The sequence below is a fragment of the Fusarium phalaenopsidis genome (assembly GCF_050370095.1).
Source record: "Fusarium phalaenopsidis strain FUZ10S chromosome Unknown contig_32308, whole genome shotgun sequence".
NCBI lineage: Eukaryota > Fungi > Ascomycota > Sordariomycetes > Hypocreales > Nectriaceae > Fusarium > Fusarium phalaenopsidis.
The window spans coordinates 405,376-422,096 of record NW_028145402.1 but is presented as its reverse complement, the minus strand read 5'-3'; the positions used below and the strand labels follow the sequence as shown (position 1 = coordinate 422,096).

Here is a 16,721-nt window from a genome sequence, read left to right as displayed (position 1 = left end):
GGATCCGAAGGCGATGGCGTTTCACCCTGATGGAAAGTCGATCGTGCTTTCATATATGAAGAATCAGTTTGTCTGGAGTATTGAGAGAAAATGAGAGGGTTTATGTGGGCGGTTATACAGCATCTTTCCTAAGTTGAATTCACGTGCTATAACGTTCAATCGTTATCTTTAATCAGCAATTGATAGCTATACATGTCTATTGTGTACGGGAAGAATCGAACCAGTTCAATTCGCCAAGGGAGAGCACCAAGAATACCTCCCATCATGTACTCTCAACGATACAGACAGCCCCTAGTCCTCAGCAACTTCCACCTCAGCCTCTCTCTTCAGCATAGGGAATTCTTGCTCCTTTTTCAGAATTGGAAACTCCAGTTGCTTCTTCTCTGAAAAGCCATCCCCAAGTACCAGGTCTGCAAACTCAGGCCCAGAAATATCCGCCACCCACTGGCGGTCAGGTACCACCATCAACTGCGTTAGGTCTTCTCTGCCCTTTATTATGATCTGGACACCAGAGCCGTCGTCCACGGCCGTTCGGATGACGCCGTCATTCCGGTACGCCATCAGCAGGGTCTGAAGAGCCGTTCGGATGCCTGTGTATCCTAGTTTGCCTACTTCTGCAGCTAGTGCGACCTGGGGCTGATTATCCATCGTCCATGCCGACACGGAGCTCAGGCCTGCGCCGAGGAGCTTGAAGACCTCATACTGGATACCGAAGTACACGCGGTCAACTCGTCTGTGTCGCTTGATGAGCCAGCCTTCGACAAAAACCTCGTTGCCAAAGATGATGAGGCCCACGGCGACCTTCCATGTAGTTGAGAAACGACGGGCCATGGCGGGTGTCATCACCTTTTTCCATTTGAGTACCTTGAAGATCAAATCTACCACGGTGCTAGAGCTATTCAGATATGAAATCTTGAGAGGTCAGTAGCTGTGTCTTGTACGCCGTAATAAAATATGTCAACTTACAATGTGGTGAGGGATTCCCAGGACGCCACTGCGATCAGATAGCAGAGGCAGGTTAACAAGGATGTTGATGGCCGCTATCGCGCCGTTGGTGATACCAATCTCTGTCGAGTAGGCGCTCAGGCCAACACCATCAAAGGTATAGTCCCAGAAGCTGGTTATGGCATCCAGGATCGACGTGGCAAGCTGTAGACTCTCAAAGAAGGGCTTGACAGTGCGGGCAGCGTCAGCCCAGGGGGCTCTGTTGTTAATCAAGTCCTCAAGGTTGTCTTTGTTGAGGTGGTCCTCTCACTTGGGTGCTATGGCCCTGTCACCTAGGCTGGCTCTTTGTAGAGCGGCCGCTGGCCAGCCGACAAGTAGAGAGACCAGAGTGAGAAGGGTGAGGTCCTTTCCGGTAAGCTTCCTCCATAGGTAGGAAAAGATTGGAAGATAAAGCTTCCGGTTGAGTAGGGTCTTCAGGCTCCGCGCGGCGTGACTGATCTTGCCGATGATGTGGGTTGGTATCTTTCGGAGGGCCTCGAGGACAAGGTCGGCGACATCCTTTCCCACTCGCTTCATGAAGGTTCCAAAGCTGCACTCTCCTCTGACTAGGTCCCAAACATCGTGTCCAAGAGTTTTAGCCAAATCTCCCAACGCATTGATGACCGTCTAGGTTGGAGTTTGCCGTGTTCAACCCTTGCGAGCTTCCACTGCCCTTGAGGTAGTCGAGACCGCCGCCGTGCTGCAATTGGTCCAAGGCCCAGTTCTGGTTGATGCTGGCTGAGTTGGTGGGTGTGGATGACTTCTTTGCAGCGTCATGATCCTTAGGGCCCTCTTCTGCTGCCTCCTGGGACCCGTCTTCCACCTTTTTAAGGAAGTCCGGAAGAATGCTACGGATAGCATTGGCCATCTTGTCGTCAGCAACGTCGAGGCCGGCATTGACGAAGGCCCCGATCGAGTTGGACCAATCCTTTCCAAAGCCCCAGTTGGCGATGAGGCCGACGAGCTCGATGATGACATTGAAGCCGAACTTGGCCTGATCAAATATCCATACGAGAGCCTTCCCAATGGTCTTGGCCGTATCTAGGACAAACTCCCATGCGCGTCCTGCCCACTTTACGACCAGTTTCCAAAATCCTCCTGTCGTGAGGGTTAGTCTTCTTGTTCCTCATCCTGAGGTTTTGACTTACCAGCCACTTGCCACAACTCTGTCACCCACTTCTTGATAGTTTCCCCAACCTTGTTGGCAATCTCCTTGATCTTTTTTCCCAACCAGTTAATGATTTCTCACGGGGATGGGAACCAGCCCATCACACCCATGTTGCCTGAGTTGTCAAGCTCGCTCACAGGCCGACTGTACTTCAATAGCAATGTCATATCCTCGTCTTTCTCAAGGATGTCGTTTTGAGCCGCGAGAGCCTCGACTTGGTCGTCATCGTCGCCGTCACTACTTTCCAATCTGAATACTTTCACACCCGTAAAAGAATCGGGATCTTCCCGCCACAACCGACATACGTCGTAGCCTCAGCTCCTTCTTCTTGTTCTCATCATGCGCTTCTCTTCGTTTTGAGAAGATCTGGACAGCCTCATCGGCCTCCCTGTCAGCCATTTGCCCAGAGGTCACGATTGGTTTCCCGTCCGGAGTCTTTGCGTTTTTGAGTCGTTGTCCTGTCTTGTACTTGGCCAGCCGATCAAGAATCTTGTCCATCGGTCTCACGATGGACTCATTGACATTGTGCTCTTTGCCGCTTGGTTCTTTAACCCTGGTGACGTACAAATTGTGACTCGATAGATCGCTCGTAGGGACCATGATGTTGACAACGCTGGTCGAGTCGGCCTCGAACTATTGACCTGTCTTTTCCAGGGATGCGAAACGGCCGTTGAGGATAACGCGCATGTAGGCCGATGATTCGATAAAGAGGTTAAAGTTCCTTGACGCCTTGTTGTTTCCTGACGTCTCGTTGCTCAGCTTGATTGCTTCCAGTTGCAGACGAATCGTCAGTCTCGAGCTCAGTGTTGATGGTACCACGAGAAGCATATAGTGGCCGAGACTCCAACATCAAGCTATCAGAAGCCTGAGAATGCTGAAAGATGTTGCCGTTCCCGTCAGAAGTCATCAGGACCTTGAACGAGATTGTCGCCTTCGGGGGTCTTGCAACAGACTGGGGGCATGACGCGATTGGCGATGGGACCAAGAAGCCGGATTGGGCTGCAGGATGCCATCGTGTCAACCAAGCGACTGTTAATGGCCTAATGCTCCAAGTAGTAGACAGAGTTGTCTTTTGTCTGATACGAAATTGCAACGTCTTCATCATGCTGGGCTGCCTGAACAGCCGTGATCTTCTGCCAAGGATGCCCTCGCTGTCGCCATCCGTGTATTCGTCTTCATCGTAGAAAGAGAGGCCATCACCGGCGACAAAAAAGACGGTGCTTCCACCCTCTTGAAAGCTCGCGACTGGTATTGCTCCTTCACATGTCTTGTCAGCAAGGTCGAGGATTCAGGGGAGAAGACACGGCACGACTTACCATCACTAGCATCGGTCTCGGTTGTGAAAGGGTACTCCTCAAAGGTTCGAAACTGTAGCTTCTTCTTGCCTCTTACGGTCTCGTAAAGAGCAAAGGCACCTTCTTTGTCGCCGAATCTCCCGAACTGGACGCCCAAGATGCGCTCCGGGTTAGCTACCAGCAGCTTCCGGGTGTGGTCGAGGGAGACAGAGTCTGCCCCCGCTTCCAGAGGGGATATTGCAGTACGCAAGCTGGTCCTCCTTGGTGATGCGGTCCCAAGGCTGCAAAGCAATATAGATCTGAGGAAAAGTGTGGCCGTTGACTGTGCGTGTAAAGTTGCTCCGCCATGCATTATCAGATACCGTTACCTGAATAAGCTTCTATCAACAAGGTTCTCTCAACCTACCAAGTGCACACCATGGATCTCCGGAAGCAGTTCGTCGGTGTCGATAATGTGGGCGGGGTTGTACGTCTTCATTTGATCAGGCTGGATATCGTGGATGATACGAAGGCGACTTTTCGAATCTGAAACAGTAGCTACAGCGATCCAGAGCTTCCCATTACACTGCGTTGCTTGGAAGTACAAGATGGTGCCACCGAGTTTCCAGATATCATTCAAGTTGAGAGACTTGACCTCTCCATTCTGACCAAAGACAGCATAGAGATTGCCATCGTCTCCGTGGGAGATGATGCTCACGTTGTCTTTGGACGCCGAGAAGCTGAAGAAGCGCTTTCCAGGAGGGATTGGGCTGGCAGAGACGATATTTTGCATGTACTCGGTATCTTGTTTGATCGAAATCATGGTGACGGCAGTGGAGAAAGGAAGGATTCAAAAAGAAAGGTTCGCAACAACCAGCGTCGCCACCGCAAAAAAGTCAAAGATCACATCGCAGAGCTCGAGTCCCGACTAGCAGAGACACAGCTACAGTTAAGTCAGGCGTTAGCACGTGTTGATAAGTTATCTAAAGAGCTTCAGCGGGCGCAGACGGGACGTGACTCGATGCAGATAGAGACTACCAAGGCCTTGAGCGAGATGCCATCAATCAACAACGGAGAGAGTGACACATTGACACGTGGCCACTGGCTGCAGGAGGATCTTTTTCGCCAATGCCAAAAGCATCTGATCGACGATTTAAAAGGACCCCTGGTCCAGCAAGGAAAAGACGGAACGCAACAACCGACCTCCCAATCTCACTCCAGCTCAGAATTGACCTGGCAACTGTCTCCTATGATTTCAACTCAAGCAATCTTTGAACCGATGCAGGCATCCATTCTCGACTACGAAGAAGAGGCATATCCAGAAATCCAAGACGACGTTTACGGCAAATTGCCGCCTCCGGGCCCAGGAGAGTCGACAACCCGCTGCCGGGATGCCTATTTGACAATCATTCAGCAAAATCGTAAAGGCTTGGATGACTCTAGTATTCGGGGATGGCTAGAATCTGGATTCCGGGGGCCAATCTGTAAAGGAGATGGGTGCCGTATAGAGACGGGTTTGCTATTTGCATTGCTGGACTTCATTAGTTCATCAGAGGCTGGTCTAGCTGATTGGATGTACTGAATGAGCCTATCCGCAAGTCGCCTCATTAGGCTGAGGGAAGCGTGTAACTAGGAGAAAACCTTTGTGTGTCGGATGTGACGCATGAAAGTCGAAAATCCTCCATCGTGGAGGATGAATTCGTATATATTATTCGAATTCGAATTCAAGCAGAGGCGGAAAACCACTAGCGGGAGAATAACAACACTGAGAATCATCGATTAGAAAGTGCTTGGTTCCATTGATCGACTTATCTATTACTTGGCAGGACCCTATGCAGATTGAGACAACTATCACGACATAGTGGAACGAGTTTAACATTAGCCGCGATGGAGAGATGTTAGCAAGCTGGCGGTGAATGCCAGACTTTGTCCAGAGCCGTGATCGCCTCAATATCTGAGAGTGTCACGACGGTATTCAAGAGCGAGGACGTTGTCGAGCTGGAGGAAGAACGGGGCCAAAATGTAACGACAAGCTGCACGCAACCTACGCATTAGTTTCTAAGACGCGGCATCAAGGTCGAGGGTTGCTATTGCATGAACTAAAAGCGGAAGCAGGTCCTTGCGGGCGAAATGCACCGACGGTTTAACCCGCGAGATACCTTTTCGCTTAGCTCGTCGAAATGCCTGACAGTGTCAGTCAAGTTTCCAACATGTTGTCTCAGCCCTATATCTACTATTCTCCTTGAAACCTCAAAAGTCCACAAGCAGCCATGCAGTGCACAAAGTTATGTCTTGTTGAAAAATCTGATGTAGAGCTATCACATTTGGCAGGACGTAGGATCAGGTATCGCTGATGAATGCCAGAAGGCTGAATAGCATATCCGTATTAACGCGGCATCCCCCACCCGGTTGAAGTGAGCGGCGAAAGCCGTTCCATAGCCATGCAGCCACGTCTCCCTGGCTCATACCCTTGAAGTTCTGTTGCGCGATGAGAATATATGCCTCGGAGCAAAGCATTGTGGACTCGCTGTAAGCTTTTTCTTGGTAGTAGGCTTCCATTGCTGGTTCGAGCATGTATGCGGGCATTAGGAGCGGGGTCTCCTGACTCGGAACGAGAGCCATTCGATTTATTGTGTCGGCAGTTAGTTGTGCACCCGATGAGGGATCACTGGAGCAGCAGGGTGTTGTTGGGGCCAATATCTGGTCTGGTATTACTGTTTCAGATAGCAGACTTCCGGCCTCAGCGACAGCCTGGTAGCTTGCAGCTGTGAAATTAAGCTCGGGTGCAGAGCGTGGGCTTGATGTTGAGGCAGATCCTATAGCCAGCAGAGGTCCCGTGGCAGGTTCAGATGACTGAGCTATAGAGATAAGCGCCTGAAGACTTTCAGCTGGTGGAAAGATGAGGGCGTTGACTTCCGATCCAGGTTGGCCATCGGAGGCCAGTGGATCTGTGGAAGCCGGGGCGGGCAGTTTCCCAGCTCCGAGGTCATCTGTATCAGAGACAACATTGGATGGTTGATAGGCCTCGCCATGAGTGCCGGCAAGAGGCGGCGATGATGTGCCACCCTGACTTTGAGGTTGTTGCAGCAGCGGCGTGCGACAATCTGCCTTATTTTGATCATTCTGATAGCGGCGGTATCGCCCCAATGCCGCCTGAAGAGCCTCGATCTGATCTCTGAGGCTCGAAATAGTTTGTTCTGCTTCGCCGAGTTTTTCTTCTAACGTTACGATATAGTCTTTCCGACGAGCACGATGCCGACGCTGATTGTTGCGGACCCGCTCCCGTGTGTGCTGAGCTGAAACCCGTTTGGTCCTGGGTCGTGGTGTCAAAGGTGGTCCCGGAGGCATGATGAGTCGCTACCTATCGTCGATATGTCACCGATGGGATCCCATTTTTATGCCCGTCTCAAAACGGTGACATATCGATTTCGCGTATTAGTCAGCATTTACAGGTCTCTCCCTGCGAACTCTCTCAAATACCCCGTGATTGGACACCACGGGTCAAGGCCTACTTGGGCTGATTCCATGATTTCCATCAGACCATCATGTACGTCAGACTGGTGCCTAGGCGCAAAGATGGACGGAAATGTTTGATTTATCAGCATACGAGATATTCCCGACGGTGACATATCGATGCGCTCCCAAGAACCATATAATATCTGGATGGATTTGCGAACGACATAGGCCCATCACCCCACCACAACGCATTCATCCAACACCATTCTTACCCTGACCTAACCAATTTACTACTGGCAATGGAGTCTAACGAGATATATGACCAAGTTAATAGGCGATACGGCTCAATCACGAAGAGCAGCACCGGCCAGTATGAGCAAACCGTTGCGAAAGCGTTTGGGTACACAGAAGATGAGCTCGCTGGTATCCCTGAGGGTGCGAACCTGGGCTTGAGCTGTGGCAACCCAATTGCACTCGCGAGGCTGGGAGAGGCGCGTCTATCCATGTCCCGCGTCGTTTCGTTTTGTTGACTGTCAAAGGGCGAAACAGTTGTTGATCTTGGGTCTGGTGCTGGCTTTGATGTCTTCACGGCTGCAAAGAGAGTCGGTCCTACAGGCAAGGCCATCGGAGTGGACATGAACAAGGTGAGAAAGTCCTTGCCATCCGGATCGAGTCTAGCATCCATTTAATAATGCACAATAGAATATGGTAGACAAGGCCAATGCCAATAAAGCTCACACTAGTGCCTCGAACGTTCAATTCATCGAAAGCGCCATCACCTCTATCCCGCTACCTGATAACACTGCTGACTGTATCATCAGCAATTGTGTCATCAACCTTGTCCCTGCAGCGGAGAAACAGCTTGCATTCAATGAGATGTTCCGACTTCTCAATCCCGGCGGGCGAGTTGCCATTAGCGATATACTGGCGCGCAAGGAGTTTACCGAGGAGATGAAGAAGAGTATTGCTCTATACGTCGGGTGCATCGCTGGAGCTAGCCAGGTCAGCGATTATGAGGCCTTTCTTAAGAATGCAGGTTTTAATGGTAAGCCGAATCGTCCCATTAGAGTATGATGGAGCCTAATTGGTCTTTGCTAGATGTTCTCATCGTGGATAGCAAGAATGACTTGAATGTGTACTGTACCGCCGTCGAGGCCGAGACATCGTGTTGTGGGATAAACACTGTCGAAGAGGAAGAGGAGGCACCGTCTTGCTGCAGTTCAAAGACGAAAGAGAATTGCTGCAAGTCGGAGGAAAAGGAGTCATGCTGCGGAGCTGACTCGTCCACGTGTGCTTGCCAGAATCAGCCGAGTTCGATGGCAAGTGAAGCCGAGACACTGGCTGCTCGACTAGGAATCACAGACTTTAACGAATGGGCAGGCAAGTACACCGGACGCTTGGTCTGATTGAGCCGCCAACTAAACCTTCCCAGGCTCCTTTCAGGTGTATGCTGTCAAACCCGCTGCGAACTGAGAGTGATCGGCCTGTAAAATGAGAGTTTAAAGAGCCTGCTCAATTAAACACAATCTGGCTGTAGCATATGCAAAGTCGGCTGCTGGATTATATTGTGAGGAAGCAGCTTGCCACGGCTGCCGGCGGGATTTAGTACTATCTTTTCAACTGTATCCTGATCCATTACTGTACCAAGGGCAGGTCGTAGTTTAATAAACTACATGAAAATAGACCCGTGCACACCGGATCGATTGGCTCGAGCAATATGCAACTGGTCTGTGGAAATCTCTATATCATGCAGCCTACTTTCCCACTTCCCCTTGTGTCTCCTTGGCTCTGCGCTCCTCGCGCTCACTGAATCGATCCCCAAACAAGTCAAAGTGGGGTCTCATGACGATGGTATACTTCACAAGCTCTTCCATGCAATCAACAAGGCGGTCGCGGTTTGAGCTGGCAAGCATACGGCTGCCCTCAGGCTCAGATGTGAACTGCGTGTATGCCTTTGGCACCGAGCTCTGGTTGGGAATGGCAAACATGCGCATCCACCGTCCTAGTATCCGAAGCGAGTTGACAGCGTTGAAAGACTGTGATCCTCCACTGACTTGGGCAATGGCCAGGGTTCTTCCTTGAGTAGGACGCACTGAGCCGGAGGATAATGGAATCCAGTCAATCTGCTGCTTGAAGATGCCCGTCTGTGATGCGGATTAGGTTCATATTTCTGTACACATTTAATCACAGTTGAGGGGGCTTACCAAGTTGCCATGCTGCTCAGGGCTGACCCATACATGCCCGTCGCTCCACTTGCTCAATTCCCGCAGTTCTTGTACTTTAGGATGGCAGTGTTGGACGTCATCCTTCTGGGGCAGACCAGCAGGGTCGAAGACTCGGACATCACAGCCGAGGCGGAAAAGAATGCGCGCGGCTTCGTAGGCCAGCAGACGGGAATATGATCTGGGGATGGTGAGTAAGACTGGTAATATCCGAGCTAAAATGGATGGCAAAGGATCAAATGATGACATCCGTCTTTGTCCGTAGCACTCACCGACTTCTGAGACTACCGTACAGAACCAGAATGCGGAGGCGATCGAGCCCTCTGTCCAAGATCTCGGACTGCACCATCTTGATCGCTGTGCTCAGCTCCAATTCCGAGATCCAGTCATCGGTGGAAGGACTGCCGTTAAAAAGAAAAGGGCGATATTGCTCTCGGATTCCGACGTCATCTTCGTCGGAGCCAATAGCGAGGGACTGATAGCTGTAGGCGGAATCGGCAGCAATTAGGCTTGCTGCCCTCCCAGCGTGGGAGTTGTTCAAATCTCCGTGCTCGTTCATCGCGAGGCCGAGGTTCTGGGTCTGCTTTGCTGAGATGCTACCAGAGAAATATCGATGAACAAGAAGCCCGTGGAAAGGCGCGCTTGCGTGGAGGTTGCCTGTGAAAGTGCGAACTCGGAGGGTGTGGCGGAGAATGCTCATTTTTGATGCCGCCTTTCCAGGCCAGACACACAGTGAGAGCCCACATAGCAAATAGCGCTCTTTATGTACTGTCACCTCCATGAAGGAGAGCACTTTGGGCAGTGCAGACAGAGATTTTTAGGCCTTATAAACTAAGCCAAGAGTGGCTAGGAGCCATGCCGAGTGAATCCTTACAGGGTCTGACATTCCCACGCGAGAGAGCCGCCAGGGTGAGCCTCATTTCAATGAAGATCGCGTCTCCATGGCTTCTTGCAGCATCTCTCCTTTCATTTCTCCAGCGTGAGATCATGGGATCTAGGTGCGATGACTGTGTTTTGGGAGCTATTCTTGTTAGATTTAGTGGACTACAAAGTCTTTCGAATGGATGTTCATGCCGCCTGTTCAAGCTACCGTGATTCATTGCTCTCCGGCCACCAAGGCTTGTTCATCCCAGATAATAACTACTTGCTATCCCAAACAGTCGCGTCGTACTCATTCATCCACTCCACGAACTCGCCACCGGCTTTGGCCCAGCCGGCAATGCCTTCGAATAGAATCACGCTCTCCATATCGCTGTCGCCTTGCTCGTCGAGATGGTCCTTGAACCATCCAGCTGCTCGCGAGCCCCGGCCCCGAGAGGATGCTGGAAGGAGTCAGTATGCATGTCATTTCATTGTATGCGGCTAGTTTTGGAGGCAGTAATTCAAGACCTACAGCAGTACCAGATGATCTTTTGGACTCCCGCCGATTTAAACAGGCTGTACAGTGTCGGTATGGTCGGGTAGAGGCTCTGTGCCGGCAGATTGATGGACCCGCGAATGGTGCCGCCCTGGATGACAGAATGGGTGAGTTGATGCTCGATTAATTGTTGTCTCGGAAAACACGGAAGGTAGGTAAAACCTCGTGGTCTGTCCGGCGGAGATCGATGAGGACATAATTCTTGCCAGCGATATTCTTGCTGTCCTTCATCATCTCCAATGCTGCCTGACGTGTCATGGCCACAGGGGTCTTGTTGAGGGGAGGAGGGTAGGCAGCATGCCAGGGCATGGCGGCATCGGCAGAGGCCATCTTGGATGAGCAGATGCAGTTGACCGGTTGGAATGCGAGAGTCAGGCGAGGACGGGCGCCCAACCTTAGGAGAGATTTCGCGATATTCACCACATCTGGGAGGGGGGAGTGAGGGTATTTCTGAATATGAAGCCCTCTGAGGGCCGAAGGCAATGGGCAACCTCACTCAGACATGGTAGGGACTATGTCATACCAAAACTATGATTGGCCACGGCCAAGATTCCATGCGTGCTTGGGACCCTGTCATGCCCGAGATGTGATTGGTTATTTAGCTTCTGCCAGCTATGACTATGCAACCCCAGTAAGTAAGTTCTATCACGGGATATGAGTGTGGCTGTGCACTGTGGCGTGTCAGGGATCACTGAATGTGGCGGTGCGTTGCTGTATCAACCATCATTCCCAATCGCATTTCTAATCCTAACTCTAAATCCATTACCATGTTAAATTCACGATACCAAACGCCCTGCATGACTACCGCTACTCACGATTTAGGGCAGCCATCCTATTGAAACTGCTGCAAAGTCATGTTCGACATTCAGCGCCTGCTTTCCTGGCTCGACACCATTCCCGACGTATGCGACTCTCCGCGAAAGCTTGACCCTCCCACCAATAAACGAAAAGCCAGGCAACAAGAACCCAGTCCACCAGCCTCCAATAAGACTTCAGACACGATGGAGCGACAGACACCAAAGAGACGCAAACTCGCTGACCCGAACCGTACACCGCGAGCCGCCGACTTTCCCGCCCCCGCCTCAAGCGCGAGCTCTGTCTCGTGGTCCGAATCTAGCGAAGGCGCTTCGCGGTCGAGCTCTCCCAAGAAGCAGATGCTGGGTCTGCGACTCGAAGAGAAAGGACTCGAGTGCCGCCAACTCAACATCGATACCGCGCCTCTCGCTGCGGCAGACCTACTCAACGCGATCCGAGAGATTGGAAGCGGCATCGAGATACTTCCCGAGGCACAGAAGGAGACTATTCTCAGCAACCCCCAGGTGCAGGGCCAAAATACACGACTATGGAGGTTCGCTTTTAAAGAAGCTGGTGAAACGGATGTTCTCCCTGGGCGCATCCCTCCCCCAGACGAGATTTCTCTGATCTGCGATCACGCCCGACAATGCCACGACAAGAGTCATGAGGAGTTCTCTTGGAACGTGGAGGTACACCACCGTCTTTTACAGGCCATTCTAAGGGAGCCAGGGACTTGTAAGGGCCTTCCATTCAACTATTCAACATGGTATGCCTTGCATTGTGTCCATTGTCGATGTAACTTAACTAATGACTATCTCCAGCACCACAGCTCGACCCCATCGAAAATACGTTCCCTACTCCTCGACAGCCAAGATGGTCGACTTTTGCCTCTACCTCGACGACGAAGCCGACACTGCAGCACTTCAAGCCCTCGGCCGCCGAACCCCAACATTGACTGTCAACCACACAGACTTTGCACCCGTGCAACTGACGCCCATCGTCTTGAGCATCGAGACTAAGCGCCCTGGAAAGGAACTCGACGCGGCTCAGTTGCAAATGGGAGTTTGGCATACAGCCCAATGGGCATTTCTCGAATCCGTCGTTGGCTTGACGGCGCGTCCTCTGTCAGTTGAAGAGGAAATACTACGAAGGCAAAAGGCAGGTGCGGCACTCTCCGAGCTGGGGCTCATTCCAGGAATCATCATCCAGGGACATCGCTGGCACTTTGTCTTTTCGACGCGCGAGGGTAACAAGACGGTCCTATGGACAGAGCGACAGTTTGGAACCACGCAGAGCATCCTGGACACGTACTCTGTCGTTGCTGGCATTCGAGAGCTTTCACGATGGGCTAGGGATGTCTACGTGCCCTGGTTTCGGAAGAATGTTCTATCTGGATTTCGAGTTGAAGACGGATGAAAGGCGCCTGATGAATATTCGAAAAATTCTACTGCGACATTACATACATCGAGGCCACGAAAGCTCTCCCCTTGAGGAATGAGCCATCACCTCAGAACAGCCCAAGCACTCGCACCAACAACACCAAAGATTCCCAGCCACCGCATCAATCCTTTGTTCACGTGCCACTTTGCGAACGATTCTATCGCTTGGCTGTCGTTGATCCTCGGAAAAGGAACATCTTTGGGGACAGGAAGGTCCAACGCTCTGCACAACGGCTCCCAGCCGTCTTTGACGTCCACAAAGAAAAGATGGTCTTGTGGCACGTTCTCCTTGAGCCAGGCAATCTGTTGGTGGTAGACCCTGCTCGTCACAGGCTCCCTTTCGCCATACATGATCAGCCACTGCCGACGCAGCGCATCGATATAGTCGACGAAGAAGCGCATCGTTGGCAGTGGGAACAGGATGAAGCGAAGGAACCATTGCGTCGCTGCGTTGCCGACGGCCTCCATGCTTCGTTGCCACGCATCGGCATCACGGACGGTACAGATTACTTTGGCATCGGGATAGAGAGTCATGAGTTCCGATACGAGGCCGCACCCTGGTGAGTCGGTGATGGCGACGAATCCATCAGTTCGACTCTTGGTGAGGTCCAGGTTGGCGCGTCTTGTGGCTTCATCTTTTGGCGGCCACTGATCCAAAACCTTGATCCAAGTCTTGATCTCGGCTTCTGGACCGAGGGTGGATTGTGTGCCGCCGTGATACACAGGGCCATCGAGTAGGATTTCGAGCGCTTTGCTGAATGAGGCTGTTCCAGTGCGAGAGAGGCCGGCGCCAATGACTTGGAGTCTGGCACCTGGCTTTGGATGGGAATATTGCTGGCCCATTATGAATAAGAGAAAACAGAGAAATGAAAGACGCCGTGAATCATTGAGATGATTGAGTAGCCTTGATCGAGTTATATGCCTTTACGTCGTTCAAGCCTTCATGTAAGCCTAACCTGCTGGGGTCTTACGCAGCGCGACTAATGCGTCATGCGCCAGCATCCCTGTAGCTGTTAAGAAATACTTTATCTAGAGTGTAGATGTCACGTCACTTCAAGTACTTTTTAGCAGGGCTGATTTGCCGATCAAGCTTGGCAGAGAAAGCGAGGAAGAAGTCCGAGGACAAGCTGACGGCATCACAACCTCAATTCACATCCGTGTCCATTACACGTCGCTCTACCATCCCGATTGAGAGGCATCTTACCCGCGAGGGATTCTGTTCTTTAACTCACTAATGGCCAACAGCGCATATCTCTACACACATCCATCCACGTAGAACAATCACCACTGCCTTCAGCCTCATCCCTCCTCCTCCAAACCTCGACCAGAACATCCTTTGTGACTCGATAGCTCTCAAACCCGGATTTTGAGAAGCCCTTGTCTAGCCAGGCTGAGATGTGATGTCGCTGTCGAACAGACATGGCCTCTGCCCCAGCGATGAATGCAGGCCATGCTGTTCCGGGTCCGAGAAGACCGTGTTGTTCTAGTGCGTCGTCGAAGGAGTGGAGGAATTCTATGACGTCGTTGACGCTATCTTGAAGAACTAGAGGATTCACGTTTCGTATTCTTCGGTAGAAGAAAATGACGAGAGCAGAACCTAGAGCGCGGACCATGTGCATGTGTGGTGTACCTCCAGGAACAGGGCTCAAGCTCGCAGTTGAATCCGTCTCTGCTTCGTGACGAGACTTGAACAAGCATACGGCGTTTTCTAGGTACGATGCTCTGGGTTGTAACGACACAAGGATTTCGGCGTCCGACTTTTTCCTGGTCGAGAGACGGTCTATGACGTTTGCGAGGCGTGTTATTTGTGACACAAGGCTTAGCCATGTTTCTGGGACGCCGTATATCTGCATGTACATGTTTTCATGGTCTTGCGATGTATCCGCTAGATGAATTGCTTTGATATCGCGTCGTGATTCCTTCTGCCCGTGACTAGAGTGTAGCTTTCGCGGCTCTAGATGGAGAAAGTTGTCAGGGGTGATGTCGGGGTTGATGGATTGCACAGGCACGTTGTTTGTCTGCTGTCGCTTTACGGTGTTTGAGCGTGAGAAGGGGGCTTCTATGGCGTGGTTTTCGTCGCGAAAGACGTATGTGCTCTCGGAGACGATGCGCATCCAAGCGTAGATGTTGTGTAGAATGCGTGCGCGGCGGGATATGGATGGTTTGGTGAGTCCTCGCCAGCTTATTAGACGCTCCATCTCGGTGAGACACCACCTTGTATCGTCCTGGTTACCAGAGAGAAGCTGCGACAGAATAATTAGTGATGAAACTGATAGAGGAGAACGTGAACTCACGGAGGTTGCCAAGACAGCGCTGATGCCCATTAACTGCTCCTTGTACTTGGCCTTGTTCGGCGGCTGACACTCCTTCTCAAGACTAAGTCTAAGATGATGCTTCGCAGCCTCATACGTCCGATTCGAAAGAGACTTCCAATGATCCCCAGGTCTTGCGAGAGCCGGAAACGTTGCAGAGTTCAACGACAGGTGAAACGAGGAGACGGCGATCAGCGCATAAAAGATCGCTAGATTGGCGTGCTTTATCTGCTCCTTGTCTGCGTCCAGCACTGTAAGTTGGCTCAGTGTCATGATTGCGGCGGGATAGTGAAGAGTTCTCCAGGCGGACTTTTCGTTGATGGGGAGGGATCCCATTTGGCTGATGACGTCGTCGTTAAAGTGTCGTAGGAGCAACGCCGCATCTCCGATGAGATCAATCTGGGGCCATGCTACATCATCGGGAGTCGTCTCAACGGAAAGCATCGGATCAAGCGTCTCTGAAAAATTGACAGTAGGTTCGGTTGGCCAGTTGAGGTTCATTGGCAGAGCACCCAGACCATCTTGCGGGTTCATCGGAAGAGGGGGATTGTCAAGAATGCTAACGTCCCAAGTGAACAAATCCCCCCACTGCAAAAAGTCAAGCGAGCTCGAAGAAAAATCTGTTGAGGTTTCCGGTCTCGTAGGATCGAAAATGACAGATTCAGAGTATCCTTCACTGAGATCATCAATGTCCATTCCGCTGAATGAGACAGGGTCGGAAATGGCGGTTCCGATAGAGTGACAGGGTTCTGATTCAAACTTGAAGACCCGGAAGGGACCGACTTCGTAGGTGCTTGATGCATGGTCCTCGATTTCGATAGATTTTGACTCTTCGTCGATTTCACTGAGGGCTGCTGCTATAGTGGAGGGGACATTGTTTACCAGAGCACTGCTCATGGATTCTCTACCCTTCTCTGGAGCATAATTAGCTTCAGATTCACGCCAAGGATAAATGTGTACTGACCAGTGTATAAATGCCGTCTCGAAAACTGCTCTCCCCCAGCTTCCGCCAGTTGAGGAGGCTGTCTATCATAAACCTCCTTTCCAGTAGATATCAACCACCTCAACGCAGGCGTGAAGCCCTCGCAGGCAAGTCCAGCAAGCCGACATCGGTTGCATTTCGGCACGGACTGGTCGCACTTGAGATGACGTTTCCGACAAGTCTTGCACCCGCCAAAAGAATGAGTCCGTCTAGATCTCGATTTGCTCATGTTGAAAGAATAGAAGAATTGTTGGTGGTGTTGGACTTATCATGGGAAGATAGAGTCGTTAGTTAATGGATTTTGAAAAGGGAAGGGGCTCGGGATCTCCTTCCAGATTCGACAGGGGCTTATCTTGTGCCGAAGGAGGCCGCTTGACGTGTTGGCGATGAGCAGCCAATTGGAGCTGGACGTAAGAAATCTTAGGTTCTCATTGGTTCTTCGAGATTGAGCTAGTTTGGCCCAGGCTCAGACGCAAGGTTCCCCACGTTTTGGCACATGAACTTGTCAAACGGTCAGAGTGAAGTTTCTCAACGAGAGTGAACGAGGCAGGGAATGTAAAGGATGAAATGGAGTCTAACCCATGACTAAGGGCATATCCCCTTGAAATTTCTGCGTCACGCATGTTTTGGCTGTTGTGGTGCTTTCAATGGCGCGACCGACGACGCCCTTTG

The 16,721-nt window shown here is 51.4% G+C and overlaps 6 protein-coding genes across 6 annotated transcripts; 1 reads left to right on the top strand and 5 right to left on the bottom strand.

Moving 5' to 3' along the window:
- Positions 1-291: 291 nt before the first annotated feature.
- LRP88_11496 (uncharacterized protein) lies at positions 292-4,249 on the bottom strand (the record flags this gene model as incomplete). Its single annotated transcript, XM_083247922.1, has 10 exons — positions 292-912; positions 967-1,204; positions 1,256-1,546; positions 1,638-2,082; positions 2,133-2,202; positions 2,290-2,389; positions 2,454-2,785; positions 2,898-3,409; positions 3,469-3,610; positions 3,854-4,249. 10 exons carry the CDS (start codon positions 4,247-4,249, stop codon positions 292-294), a joined length of 3,147 nt encoding a protein of 1,048 aa, XP_083096429.1.
- A 4,387-nt stretch (positions 4,250-8,636) lies between these two features.
- LRP88_11495 (uncharacterized protein) lies at positions 8,637-9,804 on the bottom strand (the record flags this gene model as incomplete). Its single annotated transcript, XM_083247921.1, has 3 exons — positions 8,637-9,026; positions 9,087-9,285; positions 9,377-9,804. 3 exons carry the CDS (start codon positions 9,802-9,804, stop codon positions 8,637-8,639), a joined length of 1,017 nt encoding a protein of 338 aa, XP_083096428.1.
- A 440-nt stretch (positions 9,805-10,244) lies between these two features.
- On the bottom strand, positions 10,245-10,851 carry LRP88_11494 (rhodanese-like domain-containing protein; the record flags this gene model as incomplete). The annotated part of the gene is made up of 3 exons (XM_083247920.1): positions 10,245-10,426; positions 10,498-10,612; positions 10,684-10,851. 3 exons carry the CDS (start codon positions 10,849-10,851, stop codon positions 10,245-10,247), a joined length of 465 nt encoding a protein of 154 aa, XP_083096427.1.
- Positions 10,852-11,375: 524 nt separating this feature from the next.
- LRP88_11493 (uncharacterized protein) lies at positions 11,376-12,732 on the top strand (the record flags this gene model as incomplete). The annotated part of the gene is made up of 2 exons (XM_083247919.1): positions 11,376-12,082; positions 12,138-12,732. The coding sequence occupies 2 exons, from the start codon at positions 11,376-11,378 to the stop codon at positions 12,730-12,732; spliced, it is 1,302 nt and encodes a 433-aa protein (XP_083096426.1).
- An 86-nt stretch (positions 12,733-12,818) lies between these two features.
- Positions 12,819-13,598, bottom strand: LRP88_11492 (P-loop containing nucleoside triphosphate hydrolase protein; the record flags this gene model as incomplete). The annotated part of the gene is made up of 1 exon (XM_083247918.1): positions 12,819-13,598. The coding sequence occupies one exon, from the start codon at positions 13,596-13,598 to the stop codon at positions 12,819-12,821; it is 780 nt and encodes a 259-aa protein (XP_083096425.1).
- A 380-nt stretch (positions 13,599-13,978) lies between these two features.
- On the bottom strand, positions 13,979-16,278 carry LRP88_11491 (transcription factor domain-containing protein; the record flags this gene model as incomplete). The annotated part of the gene is made up of 3 exons (XM_083247917.1): positions 13,979-14,998; positions 15,050-15,981; positions 16,032-16,278. 3 exons carry the CDS (start codon positions 16,276-16,278, stop codon positions 13,979-13,981), a joined length of 2,199 nt encoding a protein of 732 aa, XP_083096424.1.
- Positions 16,279-16,721: the final 443 nt, after the last annotated feature.